The sequence below is a fragment of the Nerophis lumbriciformis genome, linkage group LG09 (genome assembly GCF_033978685.3).
Source record: "Nerophis lumbriciformis linkage group LG09, RoL_Nlum_v2.1, whole genome shotgun sequence".
NCBI lineage: Eukaryota > Metazoa > Chordata > Actinopteri > Syngnathiformes > Syngnathidae > Nerophis > Nerophis lumbriciformis.
Window position 1 is genome coordinate 11,163,813 of NC_084556.2, and position 27,966 is coordinate 11,191,778.

Below are 27,966 nucleotides of genomic sequence, written 5' to 3' on the forward strand. Positions count from 1 at the left end.
TGTGGCGCATCTGTTTTTTCTGTCTTTCTAGAGGAGCAGAAGCAGATAAATTCAGTTCTGCCATTCGAGATACGTAACGGATGCTGAGCGGCAACACGGCGTAACGTCTCGAGCTTTGCCATCCATCAATACATACAGGTCATCAAGCCTGTGGCGGCACTGACTTGATTTGACTTGCCGGTCCAATATAGACTTTTTAAATCCAGCAGATGGCGCCATTGTAAGACAGTGTCGATACAGCTAGTGAATGTGCCACCTGCTCACTGAAGACAGGTGACAAAATGGATAGCAATGTGGTTATTGTGTCTTGTAATACAATGCACATAAGTCCAAGCCTGGTCTTGAACATGTTTTTTTTTTTTTTTTTTTTTTCTAAAATTGATTTAACTGCGATTTGTGATGAAATTTAAAAATCCCTTTTTTTCTCTTTTTTTTTTTAAACACATTTTCCCAATACATTTTCCATATTTTTAAACGCAAATGCTGACAGATAAGTTTACAGAGTACACTGCTTAGTTCCTGGGTGCAAGAGTGTCTTGACACTTTCGGGCACTTGCTGAGATGCAACCACTTGAGTTTGGCCCCTGCGTGTAGAGTGCAACATCCAGGTACTGCGTCTTGCATCTACAACACTTGTCCTTCACTGGGTTCTGTAGAAAAGGCACTGGTGAGTAAACGCCAGACCTTGGCGCCATTTCGGGCTGTCCACTATACCTCAGAAGCAGGTGCCCTAAAAGGCGGTGTGAAAGAGGCTACTCGCATAAGCTGCTGTGTGGTCGGGGTGAGGGCTCCACTGTTGTGAATTTCAAGTGCCTACAGGAAATGGAAATCCTTGGTGTAGATTTGTGGAGTCACATCATCCTTTTTAAAAAAAAAAAAAAAAATAAGACTACATGCTCTGATTATGGAAATGACAACATGTCCAATTGTGTACTGACTGTAATGTAAATATAACTATATGGTTTCAGTTCCTCCTCTGCTGTGTTTCGACATATTTTCTTTTCATACCAACTACTAACAAATCCCTATAAATGTTTGTCTCGATGACTTCTAAGCAGTGTTCTCAATTTAATTAACTGTGACTTTCTGGACATTATATACATTTGTATTGTGTGAATTGTTTGAAGACAATTATTTATTTGGTACTTTTGTTATATCCTTCCATGACTAAATATGTATATTAAAACAAAATACCCATTTGTAAGGAAACCATACAGAAAGAAATGTTTATGTTTTATTATTTCAAATATCACATTTGACTGACTCATTCCCTCCTGATGTGTGATTATTTTTTTGTCTTGTCAAACATCTTGCAAGTGCACCAAAAATAAATATAAAAGACTACAGATTCTAAAGTTTTATTTTTGAAGTTTTCCTTCCCCCTGCCTTTTATTTTGAAGCCGCTTCCGGTGTGCGCTTTCGTGGTGTGTTTCCAGCAGACGCAGACTGACTCAGACGTGTTTATGAAGGGTCAACGATAGGACCGAGGACCGCTGCTTCCTGACGCCCGACGAGGGACGCACATTCCCGGGCACGGAAGTCGACTTTCTACCGGTAAAGATGGAGGACACAAAAACCAAAACACTTTATGACGGGCTTTGAGAAAAAGTTTCTCGATGCTCATTTGCATGCTTTGGGATATCCATGTGTCACGCAAAATGTGTGGCTATTGTGATTAATATGAAATACTGTCGGGCTGTACCATGTGTACAGTACCCCCATGTTTACAATCATTTGTGCTTCTCCATGATGGTTATGATCTAACACTTGTCATTTCTCACAGATCCCCCGCTCGCAAAACCAGCTTTTTGATATCCCTAAGAAGAGGAAACAAGCCTTACAAGTTGTTGCATGGGGCGTTGTCTCTGTAAGTAATCTGCACATGTGTGTGAGTGTGTTAGAAGTCTTACAATCTGTTTCCATTTAGCAAGTTTCCTCTCCACTCACCGAGGCCAAGAAAATGCACACAAAAGTCAATTAACATTCCTGTACAGCAATTTATTATCGAATGCTGTACGGTAGGTACAAAATAGCACTGGCAGATGTTTTTGCAGTAGCTTTAGCATGTTGTACTTTTATAAAAAAAAATCAATGCACTCATTCACACCCCAAAGTCCCTGTATCGTGAGGGTCAAACCCGAGGCCCTTTGGTTACAAGCCACATGTTAACCAATTATGCACGTCCAAGGCCAAAACAAACCCCACTCAAGTTCTTGCACTATAAATAGGAAGTTTTTCCAGCACAAGTTAAACTGCTTAATAAATGGCACAATTTGTGTCAAAAGGTGACCGACTTTTGTTAGCGAGTCAACAAAAAAGGATAACAAAACGTCTTTTGTTTCACCATCATATGTAAATAAATTGGACTTAAAAGCAGGGGTGTCCAGGAAAAAAACTAACTAAACTTAAAGACTGTATGTTTTAAGCTGAGATAGGCTCCAGCACCCCCGCGACCCCAAAAGGGAAAAGCGGTAGAAAATGGATGGATGGTTGGATGTTTTAAAGTGTATAATGTATTTAATTTGTATTTTATTATAAGCATACAACATATCTAACCTGAACTTTTTGTTATAGTAACAGAATTTTTGGAATGTGTTGCTGGAAAAAAAATTCTGCAAAAAAGAAATTCAACTTAAAGACTCAAAGGACGGGGGGCCATTTTGATATGTTTCTTTTTGAATGTTTTAAAGTGTATAATGTATTTAATTTTTATTTTATTATAGACATACAACATATTTAACTTGAAATTTTTTTGTTATAGTAACAGAAACAATAGCTGTAGTGCGCAAATGGCCCCCGAGCAGCACTTTGGACACCCCTGTTTTTAAAGAGCATAATGTATTTTTTATTTGTATTTTATTATAAGTGTATAATATATGTAACACATATGTTTTTTGTTTTGTTTGTTTTTTCTACTGTGTGCAAATAGCCCTTAGGCTGCACTTTGGACACCGCTGTTTCAAAGAGTATAATGTACTTAATTTGTACTTTGTTATACGCATGTAACATATTTAACATATGGCAAATTTAATCTTAAAACTTTTAAATAACATTTACTCCATTTAGTTGCAGTATTTCCAGTTGTACCACCTGACTTTTACAATTAATTTGAAATGAAACAGGCTTTTGTTTGGACACCTGTATTTTCACCTGTAAGTTCATACAGTAGATATAACAGGTTTTATGATGCAACAGTAAGACTTTCATAATGAAGAAAACAAGCTTTGTTATACAATTTGAAAGAGCTTTGCAAACGTTTTTTCACTCAGCCATAAAGGTCAGTTGGGGTCCTTAACCTTTTTTGCACCAGGGACTGTTTTAATGTAGGTATTATTTTTACGGACCGACCCTCCATGTGTGGCAGTAAATATAAGTGCATAAAAAGTGCAACTCACCATAACGTTGAATTAGTGGGAGTCCCGGCCTGTGTGCCTTTGCAAAAAAGCCTTCCAAAGACTTTTGTTTATCACACATTTTCGCTAGCTTGTGGGCTTATTCTTTGGTAAACATATCTGGTGCGTTATACGTGATACTTGCCATTAGTTCCAATGGATTTCAATTTTAAAAGTTCTCCAGTCATATTTATGCAATATTTCATACATATATAGACTTACGTTTGCTTTAATGGTGAAATTTTCCATGCGTAAACACATCTGTGAATGCGAACGACTTGTGCAATAGGCATATGTGCAATTATAGCACTTTAACTTACGAGACCAAGGGAGATGTGTATTTTCTTCCATTAGCATACTTATTATATGGAACAATTTAGCACACTCTTGCACTATAGCACTTTAACTACTCTTCTGACTTTATTCATTATATGTCTTGTGTTGAGCTCATGCAGCAACCTGCTGTTTAATATGGGTCTCCATTTTATTTTATTGTACTGTTTATGCCTGATGTTGGTGCTGTCTTACTTAACTTTGTATGGGCCTCTTTGTGTATAATACCATCAGCCTAGTGGTATACTTCAGATAGAAATGAGCCTTTGGCTGCAATCGGGCACATTTACGTTTTATATGTTCGTTAATGTGCATTGTCCGATGTAACAAAATATAACAAATGGCAACTTCTTATGGGGAGTTTTATGATATGTCAATAAACAAGCTTGGTTATTGGTTGGTAGGACAGGCCAAAGTTACTGTAAGTTGGAGAGAAAATGCGGTGGTTTGTATATTATTTAATGTTACTGTGTGGCCCGGTAGCAAAGGGTAAACAAACTGTTCATGAGAATACTAAAAAAAACTTTTGCCACGGATCACTAAAGTTGTTTTGCAGACTTCACCAAAATCCTATCCCAAAAAAAAAGCTGCTTTTGGTTTATGATTTGTGTGCCTTCTCCGCCAGCTTCTGGTTTAACTTTTAAACTGATGGTAAATCATCTCCCTGCTTGAAAGGAGATGATGTTTTTGTACTTGCCGTGTTTTCGTTGGCGGCAAGGCGTTAGGAGGAGTTAGGTTGTGCACTTTGGAGCCTAAAGGCGACACTTGAGATCACATAGAATCATCTATTTACTTGAATTACTTTTCCTTTCACTATAAATACCACACTATCATGCATAGTAGAGGACATTGGTCATTCACCTGTTAAAGTCCTCAAGTCTTAGCTGTGAGTGTGAGAGAGAGAGAGACCATGAAGCTTTTGTCCAATACGGCACTATCCCGCTCCCTGGAATGTGTCTGTCTGGTGCCAAATAAAACAAATGATCTTAATGTTTTATGTGGAGCAGAAATGTTGAACCAAACATGTGGCTCAGGTTCAAATATTCTGTAATAGTTATTGGTGTTGTAAAGGTGTGAGTAGCAAGCAATATTTGTTATTAGCTGTTGCGCTTACAAAGTACAACATTTACAGTCAGTATATAAATACATCCCCATCCATCCATTTCTACCGCTTTTCCCTTTTGGGGTGACAGGGGGTGCTCGAGCCTATCTCAGCTGCATTAAGTCAAATTAGAAAGATGTATATAATGGATCGGTTCGCAGCTGAGTGTGAAGCGACTGGGATGAGAATCAGCACCTCCAAGTCCGAGTCCTTGGTTCTCGCCCAGAAAAGGGTGGCGTGCCATCTCCGGGTTGGGGAGGAGACCCTGCCCCAAGTGGAGGAGTTCAAGTACCTCGGAGTCTTGTTCACGAGTGAGGGAAGAGTGGATCGTGAGATCGACAGGCGGATCGGTGCGGCGTCTTCATTAATGCGGACGCTGTATCGATCCGTTGTGGTGAAGAAGGAGCTGAGCCGGAAGGCAAAGCTCTCAATTTACCGGTCGATCTACGTTCCCATCCTCACCTATGGTCATGAGCTTTGGGTTGTAACTGAAAGGACAAGATCACGGGTACAAGCGGCCGAAATGAGTTTCCTCCGCCGGGTGGCGGGGCTCTCCCTTAGAAATAGGGTGAGAAGCTCTGTCATCCGGGGGGAACTCAAAGTAAAGCCGCTGCTCCTCCACATCGAGAGGAGCCAGATGAGGTGGTTCGGGCATCTGGTCAGGATGCCACCCGAACGCCTCCCTAGGGAGGTGTTTAGGGCACGTCCGACCGGTAGGAGGCCACGGGGAAGACCCAGGACACGTTGGGAAGACTATGTCTGACCTGGGAACGCCTCAGGATCCCCCGGGAAGAGCTGGAAGAAGTGGCTGGAGAGAGGGAAGTCTGGGCTTCCCTGCTTAGGCTGCTGCCCCCGCGACCCGACCTCGAATAAGCGGAAGAAGATGGATGGATGGATGGATGGATAGAAAGATGTATATATATATATATATATATATATATATATATATATATATATATATATATATATATATATATATCTTTATATATATATATATATATATATATATATATATATATATATATATATATATATATATATATATACACACTCTATATACAGTATATATATTTAGATATAAATAGACAGGCATACTGGAGATATATATAAATGTAAACTTTATATATATAAAGTTTACATTTATATATATCTCCAGTATGCCTGTCTATTTATATCTAAATATATATACTGTATATAGAGTGTGTATGTATATATATATATATATATATATATATATATATATTTATATTTATATAATATATTTATATATATATATATATATATACAGTATGATATATATATATATATATATATATATATATATATATATATATATATATACATATAGATACAGATGTATATAGATAGATACACAGAGGCTATATCATCCCTACAAGCCTGTTTCGCAAGTTTTATAAAACATATTCCGCACTACCCCGGTATTGAACACTGTATAACGGGTAAACCACAGAAACCTCAACTATATTAATAAAGATATTATATATATATATATATATATATATATATATATATATATATATATACACACACACACATGTATATGTACCGTACATATGTATATATTAGGGCTGTCAAACGGTTAAAATATTTCATCGCATTATGTTCATAAATAACGCAAAATTAATCATGATTAATCGCAGATAGGTATAATTTTGTACCCTAGACAGATAATTTTCTTAACCTTACCTAATAATCAATAAAATGTAATATTCAGCCTGCTAATCATTCTTTAATTGAGGACTTGACCAGAACATGTTATAAAATAATTTACACAATATTTCAGCCGACCGCACCCCACCCGCCCTTATTTTGCTATACTAATGTACTACACAGAATGACATTACAAAACATCTCTGACAAAGCATGATCGTAATGCAAGACATTTTTATTTTGTTAATGTCAGGGTTTCCCCTAAATTGTCAAAATACCTGTTGCGGTGGGGGCCTGGTTAGGGGCGTGGTCGACATGATGTCATCACATGATTTGCTGTGAAACATATATTCTTTAAAAAGGCAAAAAAAACAAAACATTTAAAACAAATCTGTTATTAAGTATAGTATTACCATACTATGGACTGGACTCTTACTATTATGTTGGATCCACTATGGACTGGACTCTCACAATATTATGTCAGACCCACTCGACATCCATTGCATTCGGTCTCCCCTAGAGGGGGGGGGGGGGGGGTTTACCCACATATGCGGTCCTCTCCAAGGTTTCTCATAGTCATTCACATCGACGTCCCACTGGGGTGAGTTTTTCCTTGACCTTATGTAGGCTCTGTACCGAGGATGCTTGTGCAGCCCTTTGAGACACTTGTGATTTAGGGCTATATAAATAAACATTGATTGATTGATTGATATACATTCTTTCATACATAATATAATTTTGTTCTATTTTTAAATTGTTGCTGCTTATTGTACAATGTACTTTGTTGAGAATTGTTTTTTAGAGATTTCTCCAATCCTTTTAGTCAATTTTTCTTTAATAAAATGGACTGGTAACAAATCGAGCATCTATTTCTGGTATTATTGGAGACTGTACCCGTGTTTAGAGACTCTGTTTAGATTCTGTCGCACCATGTCCGTGATGAAAAGCAAGCCTGACGTCACACTTGCTTTGCGTTGCTGGGAGCCTTTCTGTTATTAAAAGCTGCCAGTGTCATCTTAAATTGTGAAGATCGCTGTCCGCGGGTACATCTCGACTATATTAAAGTACGTCCACAGCGTGGACACACTGCCTCCGCTCCAGACAAACACGTGCGTATAGCTTACGTCATCACATCATCGCTTTCGGTGATCAAAGTACATCATTTTAAGGCCAAATTTTTGATGCATCGTTAGTCAATAGTGTGCAAATAATAACTATGTATAGTAGGGGTGTAACGGTACACAAAAATTTCGGTTCGGTACGTACCTCGGTTTAGAGGTCACGGTTTGGTTCATTTTCGGTACAGTAAGAAAACAACAAAATATACATTTTTTGGTTATTTATTTACCAAATTTGTAAACAATGGCTTTATCCTTTTAACATTGGGAACACTATAATAATTCTGCCCACGTTAATCAACATTAAACTGCCTCAAGTTGTTGCTCAGATTAAATAAAATGACAAAACTTTTCTTCCACATATAAAAAGTGCAACATTAAACAGTTTCAAGTCAACTCATCATGCTTAATTTATTACAGCATTTGAGAAAGCCTGTAGTTGATTTTTATTATGTAAATGTTATATTTTTATCAACATGTGATAGCAGGGACCCTGCCATTCAAAACTAGGCTGCTGCATTACTAATGATTAATGTAACTATAGCTGAAAAAAATAGTACAATAGCAATAGGAGAGACTATTCATCCCTGAACACCGTGGAGTTCATGTAGGCTTAATGATGCAGTTACATTATTATATCAACTATCAGAGACAGAAACTCTTCATTTAACATAATGTCCTTTTTTGCTGCTTCAACACAGCTCAATCAACACAGAAAAAGGTAAAGTGAAATAACAGACTGACAGGGCTTTGCTGTCCGTAACACACACACACACACACACACACACACACACACACACACACACACACACACACACACCGTATGTATATACACATATGGTCAAATTAGAAACATTTGTTTTAATAATTTTGTTTGCATTTTTTAAAGTTGGTATCAATAGAGGCGGTTGGACTTTGAATAAATGTAAAACGTGTAAAGTAATTTAATTTTTTTTAAATTAATAAACAGCTGGGATAGGCTTCAGCAAACCCTGCGACCTTGAGAGGGACATGCAGTTGAAAATAACTGGGATAGGCTTCAGCAAACCCTGCGACCTTGAGAGGGACATGCAGTTGAAAATAGCTGGGATAGGCTTCAGCAAACCCCACGACCTTGAGAGGGACATGCAGTTGAAAATAGATGGATTGAGGGGTGTAACGATTAATTGATATATCGATTTATATTCCTTACATTCAACTACATCGTTTTGTGCTTTGCAAGTTTTCCTTTTGGAAGATAGGTATTGATCTAACATCGTTTTAAAACGCAATCAATCAATTTTATCAATACTAAAAGAAAACATTGGATTGAAGACAGGCAGACTTTATATGAAGTTTAGCACTTTTACTGATAAAATATTTAGTAGCGTAATAATAAGTCCTCCTACTGATAGATGATGGATTCTTTTCTCTCGTATTGAATGAATAATAAACACCCTATTATGGTGGTTAATTTGTCTAAATTATGAAAGCTTTTTTTTTTTTACACTGAATTTATGCAACTGATTTTTTTGCATTCAAATTTTGTGAGTTGAATTTCTTTTACATAAAAATATGCTAACAATTTCAGTGGAAAAAAAATGGTGGCAAAATGTGTGTTTAAAAATTCAGTGTACAAAAATTCAGTTTATAAAAATTCAGTGCAGAAAAATTTGCTGCTTTAAAATGCAAGACCCACTTCTGGGTAAATTAAGACTGAAGCAATCGATCTTGTCTCAGAACCAGCCAATGAGGTGGCAAGTATTAAGTCACGTGACATGGTTCTTGCAAAACAGCATTAAAAAGGCAGTTACCGGGAAATAATACAACATAATAAATATTATGTTTCAAACCATAGAAATGATTCCAATGGTTAGAATCTGCACTTTTGAGTGACATATGGGTTACTACGGTAACCTATGTCACAGCAGCTCAATGCGGAAGAGGTCAGAAAGATAGTGGGCGGGGCTTGTTTAAACACATCAAGCCTGATACGCAAGTGTCAGATGGAGGCAGATTTCTACAACAAAGTTTTACAGAAAAGTTCTATTATATTGAATATGTGGATGTTTTTTTTACCCTTTGCGTTTGTTTCGTTGTGTTTGTTGCATCTTTGTTATTCTTGCGCAATCATAAAAGATGTTGATTAGGAGGTGGTATGGAATGCAATGTCCATATATTCTCAATATTCAGTGTTTCATTGTTCATAGTTAATATTCTATATGCCACATTCTGTATTTTCATGTCCATGTACGATACTAAAATTTCATTACTGTTTTGAAAAAGTCTGTTATAAAGTTTTTAGTGTCAGTCATTATTGTGTGAGTGTTATTACCATCATGTGATCAACTTTTAACCTTTTGTGCAGAAATTTGGGATTTTTTTCCACTAATGCACAGCAAATTCCACTGTTTGAAGTGCTTATAAAAAGGGATATACAGCAGATTAAATGGCATGTGGCGCGTAGTGCTGCATTACCTGCCTCTTTGTAAGACTTGTGTCACATGACTTCAAACTTGACACCTTATTGGCTGGTTCTGGGACAGGATCGATTGCTTCAATTATTCAGTGGGTCTTGCGTTTTGAAGCAGCAAATTCTTATACGCTGAATATTTAAACACTGAAGTTTTAAACGCACACATTTTGCTACCGAATTTTTTTCACTGAAATTGTCAGCATAAATTGATATAAAAAAATTAACTTTACTTCTCAAAATATAAATTCAGTGCCAAAAAAAGACCCAAATGAACCTCCATAACCTTAGCAAATATATGAGAAAACCTAAGATGCTATTTAAGTTTCAACAAATTTTCCAGGACTATCTTTGCCAATGATGACTTCATTGCACAGCCTGAATGGAAACATGGTTTACTTTTACAGGACATTAACACCACAAGTTCAACATGGGTTCATGCTCATGGAACTTTGCAGGTCTCAATAACACCATCATGTATAATAATTTACAGTATAAATGTATGTGTGTGTGTGTGTGTGTTTGGTCTATGCCAACACTATTCTGATGGAGACTTCCTGTTTCTCTAGTGTTCCAGCACATTCTTCAGTGATAAGCTCATGCCAACATAACACGCAGATGTCGGCTACGTGCAGACAAATGTGACAAATATTTTTCTAGACTCCGTCCTTGTTGATTTCTTCCTGCATAATAATACTAATTTGTTGGGAGTCTAAACCTACCTGCAGGATATCCTCTATCTTCATGTATGCTTATTCAATGCACAAATTAATATTGAAACATAACTCAAGTGTGAAAAGCGACGCCCCTGATACACACACACACACACACACACACACACACACACACACACGCACACACACACACCAGTCTCCCACTTGAGCATGATAATGAAAACAATACAAAATGAGACTTGCAGGGATGACGTCAAACTTGATATATTCTTCTCCGACTTGCATGGACTCTCCGTCTCACTTCCTGTCAACAATATGTCACTTCAGAATAAAGGTCTCGCTATAGGCTACATCTTTGTTGAATAAAGATGGATTAAGAACAAGCAAACCTGCTTCTTTCTCTCTGTTGCTGAGTCAACAACGGAACCTTGAAAGTTGTTTTGCTTGTTTCATTAATAGTCACAGAAATAATCTGTTCCAGGGTCAAACTCTGCCCTTGAAATAACAAGAATAACTGTATAACAAGTGTAAAAATAACTCCTGCTGATATAATTATGCACACACTCACACACACACACATACTGTAATGTTGTCCCTTTTGTTTGACAGATTTTTATTAAAATACTAATCCGAAAACTTGAAGCAATTAGTTGCTAAATCTCGCCTTTGCAAAGATGTTTCACTTGACGGCAGCCAATTTTGCTGAAACTGGACACGTACGTGCTTGTCAATCCGCTAAAGATGCGTACCAAATTTCACAATGATTCAGCTAAACACCCCAAAGTTACACAGGGTTATTTTTTATGCACATTGAAGCTAGGTGAGAAAATTCAAGCTGATTTATTGGGTTTAATAACAGTGCCACCTTGTGGTGTGTTTGTCAGAAAACTAATAGCACAGTCACCAAAGTATGGAAGCATGGTTTTACAAAGTTTCAGCCTTTAGTATTCAGCGGTTTAGGAGTAGAAGTGTTACATCTGATTTTTTACTCGTCTATGTATTGTTTATATGAGGAACTTAAGGTCATTTAGCTTTAAAAGGCCCTAAGAAGTAGAACGCCTTTGTAAGCGTGCAGGCATGCAAGCTCACACCACAAGGTTCAGGGTTTTTTTTCATGAAAAAAAACTCCCGTTTCCTCAGGAGTGGCCTTTGTCTGTGAGTGAGAGGCATTGCGTTAACTTTAGACGTTGACCACACTCGTCATTCTGAATGTGAATAAACACTACGGAAAAAAAGCATTTTGTCTCATGTGGACCAGCCATAAAGGTAGAAAGACGAACGCCTGACAGAATTCCTCGCGGTCAGCCAACAGGAACTTGATGTGGGAAATATGCAAAATAACATTTTACTTGTAGACTTATGGCTATTATGTGATTTAGGGCACCATTTTTAGGACAGTTGCCTGGCTAAATGGAACAATCAACTTTTTGAGAGGAACAATAATTACATGAATACCTTCCTTTTTTATGCAGTATAGGTGAATTTGTGGTTAAGATCCATGCAATTACAATAGCATGAAGCCATTTTTCAACGGTGTGGCGTTTACACCATCCTCTGTTGGCTGCACAGCATATTGCAAAGGAAACGTGTAATTTAATGTACTTTGGTGCATAAATTGTAGGACTAGATGCCAGAAACCTAAAATAAACATATAACACACACACACACACACACACACACACACACACACACACACACACACACACACACACACACACACACACACACACACACACACACACACAGTCTTCAAAGATTCCCCCTGGACTACTTTGGAAAATACACACCCATTTTTTATTGTGTTGATCCAGTCACCACCTGCATGACCCTTCAACACACCTGTCCTGACCCAACAACATTCCTCTTAATTGCTGTTAAGTGTCTTGTCAAAGTTGTGAGGCAAAACGTTTTTACGCACACATAGGCACTTGACCTGTGTGAATTAGCAACCACCTCGTCCAAATCTCCCCAAACTGGCCCCAATTGTTTGTGCCATTACAGTTTTTAAGTTATTCCAAAATATACTTCCTGCCCCACTATAATAGTGTAACTATTATAGTTTTTAAGTTATTAACATTGTAATATGCATAACCAGCAACCCCACCTTGTCAAAACCTCCCCAAACCAATACCAATCGTTTGTGCTGCAAACATTTTTGGTCTAAGTGTTATAGTTTTTATGGTATTAATATTTTATGGTTTTATGTTAACGTGTTAATAATCATAACTAGAACCCTCGCCACCCCCAACTATGTATATTGTGTTATTAACGTGTAGTTAACATGTTGGTTGGTTGGGACTTTTATTAGTAGATTGCACAGTGAAGTACATATTCCGTACAATTGACCACTAAATGGTAACACCCGAATAAGTTTTTCAACTTGTTTAAGTCGGGGTCCACTAAACATGACTAGACCTTAACTAGGTCAAAATCTCCCCAAAATTGTCCCATTTGTTTGGGCTATGTTTGTGCTCCTCCCTCTAGTTTTGAAGTTATTAATGTTTTATGGTATTACTGTGTAATTAACGTGGTATTAATCATTACTAGACCCCCCCAACTGTGTTTAAAATCTCCCCAAACTAGTCCCATTTGTTTGTGCTTGTTTTTAGGTCTAACTATCATAGTTGTTAAGTTATTAACTTTTTATGGAGCTGGTTATTAAGTTAAAGTTAAAGTACCAATGATTGTAACACACACACTAGGTGTGGTGAAATGTGTCCTCTGCATTTGACCCATCCCCTTGTTCACCCCCAGGGAGGTGAATCATAATTTGTTAAGAAGTTGAAAACTGAAAGAGTTAGACCAAAACAACTTTTTTAGAGCAAACAAGCACAAACGATTAGGTTTGGTTTGGCTAACTTTTGAGACGGTGGGGGGGCTAGTTATGAATCATAATTTGTTGATAACCTTAAGTTTAAAATAGTTAGACCCAAACAGGCACAAATAAGCATAAACGAAACACACATAAATAGGTCAAGATTGGAGAGATTTTGACCAAAAAAACATAATACGTTAATAACCTAAAAACCGTAACGGCACAACTTCACACAGGTAAACAGTCATCTTAATCCATTGGCAAATTTACCCCACTTGTATGGTAAGTAGATCACTGCAAGTGTCAAGTACAAACATCTGTGGCGCCCTCAAGTGGTGACCAAGAGAGATACGCCAAGGAAAACTGTAGAACAGTGTTTTTCAACCACTGTGCCACGACACACTACAGTCCGGTGTGCTGTGGGAGATTATCTAATTTTACCTATTTGGGTTAAAAATCTTTTTTGCAAACCAGTAATTATAGTCTGCAAATTATGTGTTGTTGAGTGTCGGTACTGTCTAGAGCTCGGCAGAGTAACCGTGTAATACTCTTTCATATCAGTAGGTGGCAGCTGGTAGCTAATTGCTTTGTAGATGTTGGAAACAGCGGGAGGCAGCGTGCAGGTAAAACGGTGTCTAATGCTAAAACCAAAAATAAACAAAAAGTGAGTGCCCCTAAGAAAAGGCATTGAAGCTTAGGGAAGGCTATGCAGAACGAAAGTAAAACTGAACTGGCTACAAAGTAAACAAAAACAGAATGCTGGACGACAGCAAAGACTTACTGTGGAGCAAAGACGGCGTCCACAATGTACATCGGTACATGACATGACAATCAACAATGTCCCCACAAAGAAAGATAAAAACAACTGAAATATTCTTGATTGCTAAAACAAAGTAGATGCGGGAAATATCGCTCAAAGGAAGACATGAAACTGCTACATGAAAATACCAAAAAAGAGAAAAAGCCACCAAAATAGGAGCGCAAGACAAGAATTAAAACACTACACACATTAAAACAGCAAAAAACTCAAAATAAGTCATGGCGTGATGTGACAGGTCATGACAGTACACCTACTTTGAGACGAGCTATATTGATGCATGCTTGGTTATGGTTTAAAGTCATATCCAACAATTGCGACAACGACTTTTTACGGTCAACTGAGTTTTGTTTTTTAAGGATTTCTGCTAGTGGTGTGCCTCCGGATTTTTTCAACGCAAAAAATGTGCCGTGGCTCAAAAAAGGTTGAAAAACACTGCTGTAGAATGTAGACAAAATGATCACATTCGTTTTTTCATTTAAAACAATCATTAAATTGTTCTTATAATTCAATAGCATTTTTTTCATCTATATTAGGGATGTCCCGATCCGATATTTGGATCAGATCGGCCGCCGATATTCGCAAAAAAATGCGTATCGGCAAGGCATGGGAAAATGCCGATCCAGATCCAGTTTAAAAAAAACTCCGGTCCGTGTTTTCCAACGCACCGATTTAAATAATACATTCCACTTTTCTGCTGTTCCCTAAGCTCCGTTCCGCATTTTCCAGCACACCTTCAGCACATCCACAGGTCTGTGGATTCTAACACAGTTGCTTTTAGCTGCTGGCATTACACGACAGGCTCTTCTCACTCTTTCCTGTGTCTCCCTCTTACAGACAGCGAGCGCACCTTCTTACACACGTCACATACTGTCACGTTATACGTCACATACTGTCACGTCATACGTCATATACGTATACGCCCTCTCCCAGCAGAGAGCGAGGTAGCAGCATGGCTAACGTTAGCTGTGATGCTAGCGCAGCCGCTAAGGTGCGCGCCTGCATTAAGCGTCCTCTGCGTACGGCAAATCTATGCCACGCACAAAATCAAATAAAAAAATAAGCGCATAACAATTTTCGACACACGGACACGACAGAGAAAACAGTTTTCGTCATCATTGTTCAAATATTGTAAGGTCTGTCGAGACGCTTATCTCCATTCGGTGCCACACGTCCACACCATCGCCGAGGCAAACATTTCCACGTCAACACCGTATGAAAAAAATAGTAATTTTTTTTAGTTGTGATTTCCCTCTCTGCATGAAAGTTTAAAAGTAGCATATATTAATGCAGTATGAAGAAGAATGTTTTAATGTAGACATGCAAGCCTTGAAAGAAAATGTCGAAAATCAAGACTACATTTCCTGCAAATGGGTGCATTTCTAACCTATATTTTAACTTTAGATTTATTCTCATATCAAACTCTTTTAGTTGTCTTTGACACTTACATCCGGCGCCCCCCTCCACACCCTGGATTATAAAAAATTTAAATAATTCAATGTGATTATCTTGATCTGATAGTATATATCTGTATCATGAATCAATTTAAGTGGACCCCGACTTAAACAAGTTGAAAAACTTATTCGGGTGTTACCATTTAGTGGTCAATTGTACGGAATATGTACTTCACTGTGCAACCTACTAATAAAAGTCTCAATCAATCAATCAAAACACATAGAATCATCATACTGCTGTGATTATATGCATCAAGTGTTCATTCAAGGCTAAGGCAAAATATCGAGATATATATTGTGTATCGCAATATGGCCTTAAAATATCGCAATATTGAAAAAAGGCCCTAATTAGCCCTAATTCAATGATGCCATTTCTGTTTGTCATGTATAATTTTGTCTATTTTGTGTTTATCCTTGAATAAACAGGTCCGTTTCTTGTTACCAACCATTGTGTATTATTCAAACTCCCCTAATTCAGCTGGCTAGTTGTTATCAAGAGTACTAAAACCCTTTTCAACATGATTCTGACAACTAAGTAGGCTAAATAACTTTAAACTTTAATACATGCTCGGATAGGCCATTATCGGTCAGTATCGGTATCGGTCAGTATCGGTATCGGATCGGAAGTGCAAAAACAATATCGGTATCGGATCGGAAGTGCAAAAACCTGGATCGGGACATCCCTAATCTATATAACTTTTTATATGTTTGATTTTTTTTAATTATTATTGTATTGCACAATTTTTTAAGAAATTATTTCCTTTAATGATTTGCTGGGAGTCACATGGTAGTTTAAAGGGGAACTGCACTTTTTGGGGGGAATTTTGCCTATCGTTCACAATCATTATGAAAGACATGACAATGGATGTTATTATCCATCCATCCATCCATCCATCTTCTTCCGCTTATCCGAGGTTGGGTCGCGGGGGCAGCAGCTTAAGCAGGGAAGCCCAGACTTCCCTCTCCCCAGCCTCTTCATCCAGCTCCTCCCGGGGGATCCATAGGCGTTCCCAGGCCAGCCGGGAGAGATAGTCTTCCCAACGTGTCCTAGGTCTTCCCCGTGGCCTACTAACGGTCGGGCGTGCCCGAAACACCTCCCGAGGGAGGCGTTCGGGTGGCATCCTGACCAGATGCCCGAACCACTTCATCTGGCTCCTCTCATTATTATTATTATTATTATTATTATTATTATTATTTTTATTTTTATTTTTTCATTCTAAATAATAAATAAATGCTATCAAAAGTTTGTTTACAATGGAGCTCATGGGAGCTTTTTAAAATATACACAAAGTTGACTTTGTATGAAATAATTTTCAAATAACTAAGAATAAATTTAGCTATTTTAGATAATTCTGGCATATTTGCTCATATGTTGATCAATATGCATTGTTGTAATCAAATAAAGTTATTCAATTTAGAGCTTGCTATGGGAGGCAAAACTTCTGCCTTGCATAAAATACTTGTGTAAAAAATAATGTAGTATTGAGAAGTCCCTATGGTTTTAATACAGGGGTGTCAAACTCATTTTAGCTCAGGTGTCGCATGGAAGAAAATCTATTCCCACGTGGGTTAAATTCACAGACGGCTAAAATCACAGCATAATAACTTAAAAATACAACTACAACAACTTCAGATTGTAATCTTTGTTTTACTTCAGCCCAAAATAGAACAAGCACATTCTGAAAATGGTCATATCACAAATAATCCTCTTGACAAAACACTTCAAGTTAGTTGAACATTCTGAGGGAATGGCGCAGTTTCAAAAACACAATGAAGAACACAATTCATTTAGACTTAATCTCAGTGTATCTACAATGCAATTACATTTAAAGTCACAGCCCATCTTGGATTGAACAAAAAACTAAATAAAACATAAATAGAAACGCTTCTATGTATCAATTATCTAATTTGTCATTTCCACTGTTCACTTTCTTTAAATTTGTTTATTTTACTCCTGTTTGTTTTACGTTGGGTTGAGGGGCAGGAGCATACTTGCCAACCTTGAGACCTCCGAATTCGGGAGGGGGGGCTGGGTAGCGGGGGGTGTATATATTTTCAAGTATTTCTTATATATATATATATATATATATATATATATATACCGTATATATATATATAAAATCAGAAGTCTGATCTACAAACTTTGCAGGCAGCATACCCCTTCCCCTTCGAGCTGTCCTGGATGAACTGAAATTATTTTTTCCAATCATTTTGGAACTTGCAAGCGTACTTCTTCTTCTTACTCGTCGTCGCCTTGTATCTTCTTCGTTCTTCTGCTTCGTCTTTGTTATGTTTTTGGACTACTTGTATACTACTACTTGTATACTACCTATCATGCATTGCTTCAAAACTACTTGCCGTAGTTTTGAAGCAATGCATGATGGGAATCCGGATGTTGTGTGTCAGTGTATTAACGTGCCGGCTGGCATAAACACAGGCTGAGAAATAGCTTCGTGCCTGCCTACTTTATGGGTTATAGATAAACCTATGGATAACGGAGACATATATAATAGTCTCCTTTTCAGGTGAGGGAGGACGCTAAAGACAGTGCCTTTAAGGCACGCCCCCAATATTGTTGTCTGGGTGGAAATCGGGAGACATTCGGGAGAATGGTTGCCCCGGGAGATTTTCGAGAGGGGCACTGAAATTCGGGAGTCTCCCGGGAAAATCGGGAGGGTTGGCAAGTATGGGTAGGAGTCACAGCTTTACCGTGTACCTCTTGCTTCGTATACTTGTTCGCCCCGGTATAAACTATTTGCTTGCCCAACACATTTAGAACAGCAGTTTCTTTAATTTAAAAATGCAGCTTAATTTAGACCGCGGGCCGTATGTTTGTCATCACTCTTTTAATGGGTTAGGTGTTAGGCTTTTCCACTGTTTGACTGCGTGGGTTCCCTCCGGGTACTCCGGCTTCCTCCGACCTCCAAAGACATGCACCTAGGGATAGGTTGATTGGCAACACTAAATTGGCCCTAGTGTGTGAATGTTGTCTGTCTATCTGTGTTGGCCCTGTGATGAGGTGGCGACTTGTCCAGGGTGTACCCCGCCTTCCGCCCGAATGCGGCTGAGATAGGCTCCAGCACCCCCCGCAACCCCAAAAGGGACAAGCGGTAGAAAATGGATGGATGGATGATTTGGACGTGCAGAACAACCTGCTTTAATGATCGTTTTCCACTGTGCTTCTTTCTTATCATACATTGTATTATCATACATCCATAACTTGTTGAAACCATTCCACCACAGTAAGCTGATTTTTAGTTGGAGTTTGTTTGTGTGTTGTGATGTTCTTTTTATTTGCTTCGTAAAGAGTTGCGTTTTCCCCACTTGTCTGAATGCTTCGGTTTCAGATGTTTTTTTTGTTTTGTTTTTTAAACAAACTTTGCAGTGTGCAATCATTTGTTTCACGCCTGATGCCGCACAACAAAAAGCACTGACGACAGTTTTCCTTTCTTTGGAACAAACATCTTGCTCCCGTTTGCATTAGCATTTTGCTAGGCGTGTGAATCTCCGTTAAGGAAATAAGGGGGAGGGTGGAAGCTACTGTAGCTCTTTGAGGCAAAAAGTATGCTGTAGCATGAGAAGAAAAAAACATTGATTTTTTTTCATTTTTAAAATCGTCTGCAACAGAAAACTTGAATGTATCGATAAAATCGATTTATCGGCCAGGCCTAATTATTATTATGATTACTATTGAAGGCCTCATAAAAAAAAACAGTAAAGTAAATACTTTGTATTAAAAAGCCTTAAAGTGCACTTACGCTGGTTTCCTTTTTGTTGTTATCCTCAGATTAAAAATGGCCGCCAGCGTGCACTGTTCCTACTGCCGGGAGGACCTCGGGGGTAGGAGGTTCGTCCGCAACGAGGGCCGTCCGGTGTGTGTGCGCTGCCACACCAAATTCTGCGCCAACAACTGCGCCGAGTGCCATCGACCCATCTCTGTGGAATCAAAGGTTAGAGCGAGGCTCTTGTTGTCAAGTTTGCACTAAAACAGGTTCATTTGGAATCATTAATAGTAGATAAAGCAACTCATGATACTTTAATTGAAGCTACTGCCATCTTGAGCAGTTACTAAAAACTGCAAGTTGTCCACTGCCACAATAGTTGATGCTAATTATTGACTCCGGAGGTTATTTCCTTTTCTAGACTCTGCAGTCAATTGAATAGACGCGTTGATGTCTCATTTCTCGTCCTGGCTTTAGGAGCTGAACCACAAGGGACGCTACTGGCACGAGGATTGTTTCCGATGCGGAAAGTGTTACAAGCCGCTGGCGAAGGAGCCTTTTACCACCAAGGATGATCGCATCCTGTGTGGGAAGTGCTGCTCCAGGGAGGAGGCGCCACGCTGCAACAGCTGCTATAAAGCCATCCTGGCTGGTAAGAAGCTTCGACATCACAGGTGTCAAACTCAAGGCCCAAGGGCTAGATATTAAAGTTGCCCTGCAAATTATTTAATGTGGCCTGCCAAAAAACGATAAATACATGGAAACAATAAATAAAGCACTTTCTGACTAAACGTATTTGTTCTTTCAATTTTGAAAGAAAAATATTTAATGGTTTCTGATCATGCAACAAGATGTTTTTTGTGTGGTTTTTTTGTTTTTGGTTATCAAAAATAACCACCTAAATATGTCGCTGGGCACTTTAACTTGCCATTTCAAATCAAGTTATTCGTCAATCTGTAAGTAAAACATATTATCAAAAACAGTTGTCTATGCAAATTTTGTAAAAAGACTATTGTGTGTTTTTTATTCATAGGCTCCAGCGCCCCCCGCGACCCCAAAGGGAATAAGCGGTAGAAAATGGATGGATGGATGGATGTTATTTACAGTTATAAGCAGTGTTGGGTTAGTTACTGAAAACCAGTAACTTGTTACAGTTACTAGTTACTTTATTTCAAAAGTAACTCAGTTACTTACACCAAAAAGTAATGCGTTACTGTGAAAAGTTCCTTTTTTTGTTCTTTTTTTATTTTTAAAGCTCCCAATAATGCCCTTTTAGCCTTCATTTCAGTACTGTTATTGCACTGGAGAATAATACAATCTGTTGATCAACTTGACATGCATTTGCATCACTGAACTCTGCTAAGCAATGTAGTCTACATACAACACACAAAGACAAAAATATGTTTCAAAGGGCCAATTTATTTCAGGCCAGAACAAATTAACAAAACTATTTTAAATAGCTGCAACATAACATACATAAGTAACAAACAGCATAATAACAACATGTCACAACACAGCTGTAAACCTGGCTTCACCTAAGGAAGGCTCACGTGACATACACAAAGCCTAACCTGGCAGATTTGAATTGTTGTTTTGGGCAGTAGATGGGATCTTTGATCCAAGACACAACTTACATTTAACTAAAATGTTCTTTTCTTTGTGCTCGACAAAAAAAAGAAGTGAGAATATCTCCATGTTAAGACACTCGAGTCGAGTGTCGAGAGCTGCGGCTCCGTTGTTAGTAAACACAGACACGCCCCCCTCCCCTCCCCTCACCCACACCCACACCCAGACACACACACAGAGCGCGCCTCCGGCTTGTGACACAAGAACATTCAGAAGGACGACACCGCAGCGCTCCAATAAAACACACTCAGATCTTCTGTTTCTAGCCGATACTACATAAAAAATAACGTAAAATAACGCAGTAACGCATCATGTAGTAACGGTAACAGAGTTACTGAATATAAAAAATAACGCGTTAGATTACTAGTTACCGCCGAAACTAACGCCGTTACAGTAACGCGTTACTTTGTAACGCATTAGTCCCAACACTGGTTATAAGCAACCCTATATGAGGTTAGCCATGCATGCAATGTGGCCCTCATTAAAAACGAGTTTGACACCCCTGTTCAATCTGGATAGGAGATGGAGGTGCTCCACCTAGTGAGGAAGCTGGTGGAGTACACTTTCATAACCCTCAAATTTACAGTATACCCATGATTTTAATAACGGCTGTGTATTGCAATAGATTTAGTGACATGTGTTTGTGTAAAGCTTCAACTTTTGGAGGTGACAATGAGTCATTCGTACTGTGTTGACTGTGTTATCTTTATGACAAAGTAGCGCTGTTCTTAAGAGTCGACTTGAACTTTTTTACACAGCTCAATGTGCTGGACAAAACAACCTTCGCCGAATTGCCACTAATTTTTGCACGGGCTTTTAGGGGAAGGTCAAGAACATGCGTGTTAAGTTTGAGCAAGGTTGCTTAAAAAAACATGGCCGTCATCAAGCGAAAGGTCTTTGCAGGTGTATGCAGGCCTGTGTAAAAGGCACAGGACAATGTCTGTTTTTTAAGCTTAGATGTTGGAAAGGCGAAAAATCTCCGGCTAACATTGCATCCGTCTGTCGTTGTGTGCAGGAACAGAGAGCGTGGAGTACAAAGGCAACTCGTTTCATGATGAGTGCTTCACCTGTTGCCAGTGTAAACGACCAATGGCGTCACAGAGCTTTGTCTCCAAAGGGAGCGACGTCTATTGCAGCCCCTGCTACGACAACAAGTTTGCCAAAGTCTGCGTTTCCTGCAATAAGGTACCAGACACGCACACACACACACAAAAGCAATGTATTCAATGTTTGACTCCTCCCTTGTGCTTCTAGCCCATAATGTCAGGAGGAGTCAATTACCAGGAGCAGCCTTGGCACGGACACTGTTTTGTGTGCAGCTCCTGCTCCAAACCTTTGGCCGGGTCCAGCTTCACCACCCACCAGGACCACGTCTTCTGCGTGGACTGCTACAAGAACATCGTGGCTAAGAAATGCAGCGGCTGCGAAATGGCCATTACAGGTTTCTTTAAGTCTTGAATACCCAAATATAAGATAGATGTTCACCCTTTAACCCTTGTGTAATGTTCATATTGTTGTACTGAACAGGGGCCATATTTATCAAGCGTCTTAGAATTAGTCCTAAGAAGTCTGCTAAGAGTTGACTTATGAGTAAAGAAATTCTTCGCTGAAAGCTGCTCTTAAAAGTTAGTTATCAAGCGTCTTACTCACACTTTCAGCGAAGTGTAGGACTGAATCTTAAGTGTCACACTCAGAGCTTAATTACGACATTACTATGTGCCGTAAACGGAATTTTAGGTGACGTCATTTCTGTGTCCATAGAAATGACCAATCACGGAAGGGAATCTCTTGTCTAAGAATAAAGAAATATCTTAGAAATATTTAAGTGGACAATGGGAGTGTTTATTTTGACAATAAACTACAAAATAATACAAAACAAACAAACAATATTGGCAATGAATCAAAATAAATGTTTCCTTTTCTTTCCAATTCATTTTCCCAGTGGCGAGATATTGAAGCATTGTGATGACCTTTAGTTCTGTTGTGAAAGCTCTGCTGCGTGATGTTGCTGATGAGATGACGCCCCTTATTAAATCTGTGACAAAAATAATACCTGCTCTGTCTAAACGATACCGTTTGATCAGCTGCTCGTCATCAAACAAAGCCAGGACATCCTTCCGCTCCCTGAACGTTTCGCGCACGTCTCTCTCGCCTCAATGCCATCCCCCGCTGGCAACTCCTAACCACTTAGGACACCTCTGAAGGTCTCTTAAATATCATGGAGAGTAGGAGTGATTCTTAGACTTAAGAAAGTTGATGAATAGCTTTTATTTTTAAGTTTGAGAGTAGGACTAAATTTCGCCAATTCTCAGGACTTAAGTGTAAAATGGCACTCTAAGACGCTTGATAAATACGGCCCCAGATGTTTACCTTCTCCCAATAAACATCTGTTCAGTATTTTAACATACAAGTGTTTGATTGTGAGGCATTAAAAGCCACAAAATGCAATGGGTCCATCAGACACACAAACGCTGGCTAAGGCACAGAAATTTTCTCTGCCAGTTTCTGCATCCCACAGGGACTCTTCTTTTGTGTTTCTGCACCTGTGGTTCCCACACAAGGTTGCAACATTGTTTGTCAACACTTTTTGCTCTCATTTTCTCGCACATTTGACCCTCTGATGTTCTGTGTACCTACACTCTGTCCTCCTCCTGTCTAGGCCTGCTGTGTGTGTGTGTGTGTGTGTGTGTGTGTGTGTGTGTGTGTGTGTGGTACACAGAACATCAATTTCCACACTTCTATTAGCCCCGGGTCCGGACATCTTATATGTAATAGAAATGTGTAGGGGGGTGTATGGTGTGTGGTCATTAAATATGTATTCTGATATATGTTCTTCACAGAAAATGAGCCAAAGTCAGTGAGTCTGAGTTTGAAAAATTAATTAATTGTATCATTTTTCTTTTAATAAAAAAATGAAAAACGGGTCCCACAGACCCAAACACCACACAACGGACAAAAAAAAGAGGCTTCGCTACACATCCTAAAACCATGATGTTCTTGTTAATATGTGGACGTAATGTTAGCATTGCAGCTAACATAGTGCTAGTGTTGCTAACGTGTGTGTCCTCATGTCCCACTCTTAATATTACATTGTTGTATGTTATATATGGCGTCCATTACGTTGGAAAAGGGTAGATTTACATTGTATATGTGGAAAAAAATGGATAATAGTGCTTCTTTGAGACACGCTGTGTCAGAAACCAAACCAGCTCATTAGCATTGATGCTAACAGGCATACAAATTAGCGTGTTCCTTCATTATTAGTATTTAAAAGTGTCTTAAAGATTGGCTATGTTCTTCCCTTGACCCGACTCACCTTTTCCCGCGCAGGTTTCGGCAAAGGAGTGAACGTTGTGACGTACGAGGGAGGCTCCTGGCACGAATACTGCTTCAACTGTAAGCGATGTTCCCTCAGTCTGACCAACAAGCCCTTTGTGACCAAGGGGCGGGACATCCTGTGTCCAGACTGCGACAGCAACTAGAAGAGGAAAAGAAAAGAAAGCTTGCTCGCTGTTAAGTTTGGACCTTTTGTGGTTAAATGTCTTTATTTCAATGTTGTGAGGCGGCCATTTTTGTTGCCAACACTCTGGGGAAATCCCATTTGAAAATATAAGAAAATAATTATTTTTAGCATATGGCTCATATTTAACACAACGTATTGGCATTGTCGCGTACTGTAAGTCATTACAGTAGTAATGCTTAAAAAAAAAACATAAAACATGCAGACGTCTGGAGTACTACTTTATGTGCACAAAAAAGCCAAAGAAAAAGTAAAAACATTTTCATGTTTCATACTTTCCATGCGTTTTTCTTCGTTAGTCCAGTATGGACAGATTACAGTGGAACCTCGATTTACAAGCTTATTGGTTCTTGAACAGGGCTCGTAAATCGAAAAGTTTGTATAGTGAAGCAAATTTCTCCATAAAAAACAATAAATATGAATTATGGGTTCCAGCTAGAGATGTCTGATAATATCAGACTGCCGACATTATCGGCCGATAAATGCTTTAAAATGTAATATCGGTATCGGTTTCAAAAAGTAAAATGTATGACTTTTTAAAACGCCGCTGTGTACACGGACGTAGGGAGAAGTACAGAGCGCCAATAAACCTTAATGGCACTGCCTTTGCGCGCCGGCCCAGTCACATAATATCTGCGGCATACTTGGTCAACAGCCATACAGGTCACACTGAGGGTGGCCGTATAAACAACTTTAACACTGTCACAAATATGCGCCACACTGTGAACCCACACCAAACAAGAATGACAAACACATTTCGGGAAAACATCCGCACCGTAACACAACATAAATACAACACGACAAATACCCAGAACCCCTTGCAGCACTAACTCTTCCGGGACGCTACAATATACACCCCTCGCTACCCCCCCCACCTCAAACTCCTCATGCTCTCTCAGGGAGAGCATGTTCCAAATTCCAAGCTGCTGTTTTGAGGCATGTTAAAAAAAATAATGCACTTTGTGACTTCAATAATAAATATGGCACTGCCATGTTGGCATTTTTTTCCATAACTTGAGTTGATTTATTTTGGAAAACCTTGTTACATTGTTTAATGCATCCAGCGGGGCATCACAACAAAATTAGGCATAATAATGTGTTAATTCCACGACTGTATATATCGGCATCGGTTGATATCGGAATCGGTAATTAAGAGTTGGACGATATCGGCAAAAAAGCCATTATCGGACATTTCGAGTTCCAGCCTCAACAAAAGTTAAGTTTTGCACATTTTCAACACAATATAAAGTGCTATACAGTATTGTATATCAAACAAACAAAGTGTGTCATTATCAACAATGTAAAACAATAACAACAAGCTGAACTGTCCTGTGTGCTCTGCTCTGCCAACACGCGCACACACATTCAGAAGTCCCTGTGGCGCTGTCACACACGATCAGAAATCACAAAAATCCTTAACTTTAACAACCATATTGCTACAATCATCCATCCATTAATTTTCTACCACTTGTCCCCTTTGGGATCGCGGGGGGTGCTGGAGCCTATCTCAGCTGCACATGGGCAGAAGGCGGTGTACACACTGGACAAGTCGCCACCTCATCACAGGGCCAACACAGATAGACAACATTCACACTCACATTCACACACTAGGGCCAATTTAGTGTTGCCAATCAACCTATCGCTACAATAATTAACATTTTAAAAAGTAAATACCACTTACACTTTATTATCGGCAAAGGTCCTCTCGTGAGCTGCTCCTCACGAGAGAGGAACAAGCAGACAGAGGGAAAAACAGGAGGGGGCGAGAGGGAGGAGCCGTGTGTGTACCATTGGAAGAGGCGCCGCTGAACGAGAGGTAGTCTTATTCTCTGCTCTGAAATAAGTCCGCTTTGGCATATTTTTCCAGAAAAGTCAGTTCATTTTCATTCATTTATTTATTTAATTCAGGCAATAACATAAAAAAGTACAAAGTTGACAACACATAATAATATAAATTAATATATTCATGATTGTCCAGTTTTGCCTGAAAGGTAGTGGGAAGAAGATAATTCATTTAATCCCACCCCCAGTTCTCCATTCAGTGATTATTCACTCTTACTTTGTTCAAGGATTATAATACAGATGTTGTATCATAGTGGCATTACCACAGGTAACAATAATTATTACACAGTAACAATAATTTGTATCAACAATGTAGGAATAATGAACATACCAACAATGGTAATAGACAACATAGCAATAATGGTAATTGTACAGCCCTTACCTTTGGACTGATACCGAGGGCGACTGTGTTGACCAGTTTGACGCGTGTAAATGATAGAATGTCCAGTACTGTAGAAATGTGTTTGGATATGACAATCTGTTTATTCCAAGCTATCTAAATTAAATCAAATGTAAGTTATATAACAAAAGATTGCTAACTTTGAATGGCACATTATCACAGCATTGTCACCACATGACATGACACGGTCAAAAACTGTTTGTCCTCCAATCGCCCAGCCCATGCTCACACCTGAACCCAATTTAAGGAGGCTACCATGGTAACCGCACCATAGCAACAGTCCCCTCCCTGTCAACACTTCCTGGATTTTAACAGGAAGTGGGCGGGGCAATCTGCCGAAAAGGAAATTTAACATGCTGAACCCAACAATCAATTAGATAAAATAAAATAAAAACAATATAAACAAATAAGGGTATTTGGCTCCAACAGTAATAGACAACATGGCAATAATGGTAAGGAAACATTGAGCACATGTTAACACTTTGAGACAGAGTATAGCAGCAGGTTCTCATCACATTTAAAAACGTTCTGTGGTACGAAGCCAGCTTCCTCAAATCTCCTTATTACGAGTGAGCACAAAATGAATAAATGAAGCATTCGTACACGGAGGCATATTTGGCGCGAACTAAAGGTTTGTAAATCGAGGTTTCACTGCATGTGTATGATTACCTACTAAAATCAATACACCACTTTGTTTTTTATACTTCAAAATGTGATTACAGTATATACATGATTATACATTAAGCCCATACTTGCTTATCTTCATTATGTTGAGTTGTGTCATTCCAAAATGCATGCTAAAGTGTTAGCATTAGCATTTGATTGTTATCAATGTACAGCGTTTTTAAAATGCTTTTCAGTTAAGTGTCATTCTGTATCAAATAAACATGTTTGAACAATTCTTAATACTGTTTTTTAAGTTTATTGCGGAGCCAAAAAATGTCTGAGAAAATGTCTTAAAATCAATTCAGTGCTACTTACTCTATTGCTGTTTTTACGCTCTCATGTCATAACCCCGCCCTCTTCCT

General features: G+C 38.8%; 1 protein-coding gene across 1 annotated transcript; it reads left to right on the forward strand.

Moving 5' to 3' along the window:
• The first annotated feature begins 1,510 nt into the window (after positions 1-1,510).
• LOC133607705 (four and a half LIM domains protein 1-like) lies at positions 1,511-27,839 on the forward strand. Its single transcript, XM_061962582.2, has 7 exons — positions 1,511-1,554; positions 1,784-1,867; positions 19,616-19,778; positions 20,028-20,202; positions 22,192-22,361; positions 22,431-22,617; positions 24,507-27,839. The coding sequence occupies exons 3-7, from the start codon at positions 19,623-19,625 to the stop codon at positions 24,656-24,658; spliced, it is 840 nt and encodes a 279-aa protein (XP_061818566.1). The 5' UTR covers positions 1,511-1,554; positions 1,784-1,867; positions 19,616-19,622; the 3' UTR covers positions 24,659-27,839.
• The last annotated feature ends 127 nt before the right edge of the window (positions 27,840-27,966 follow it).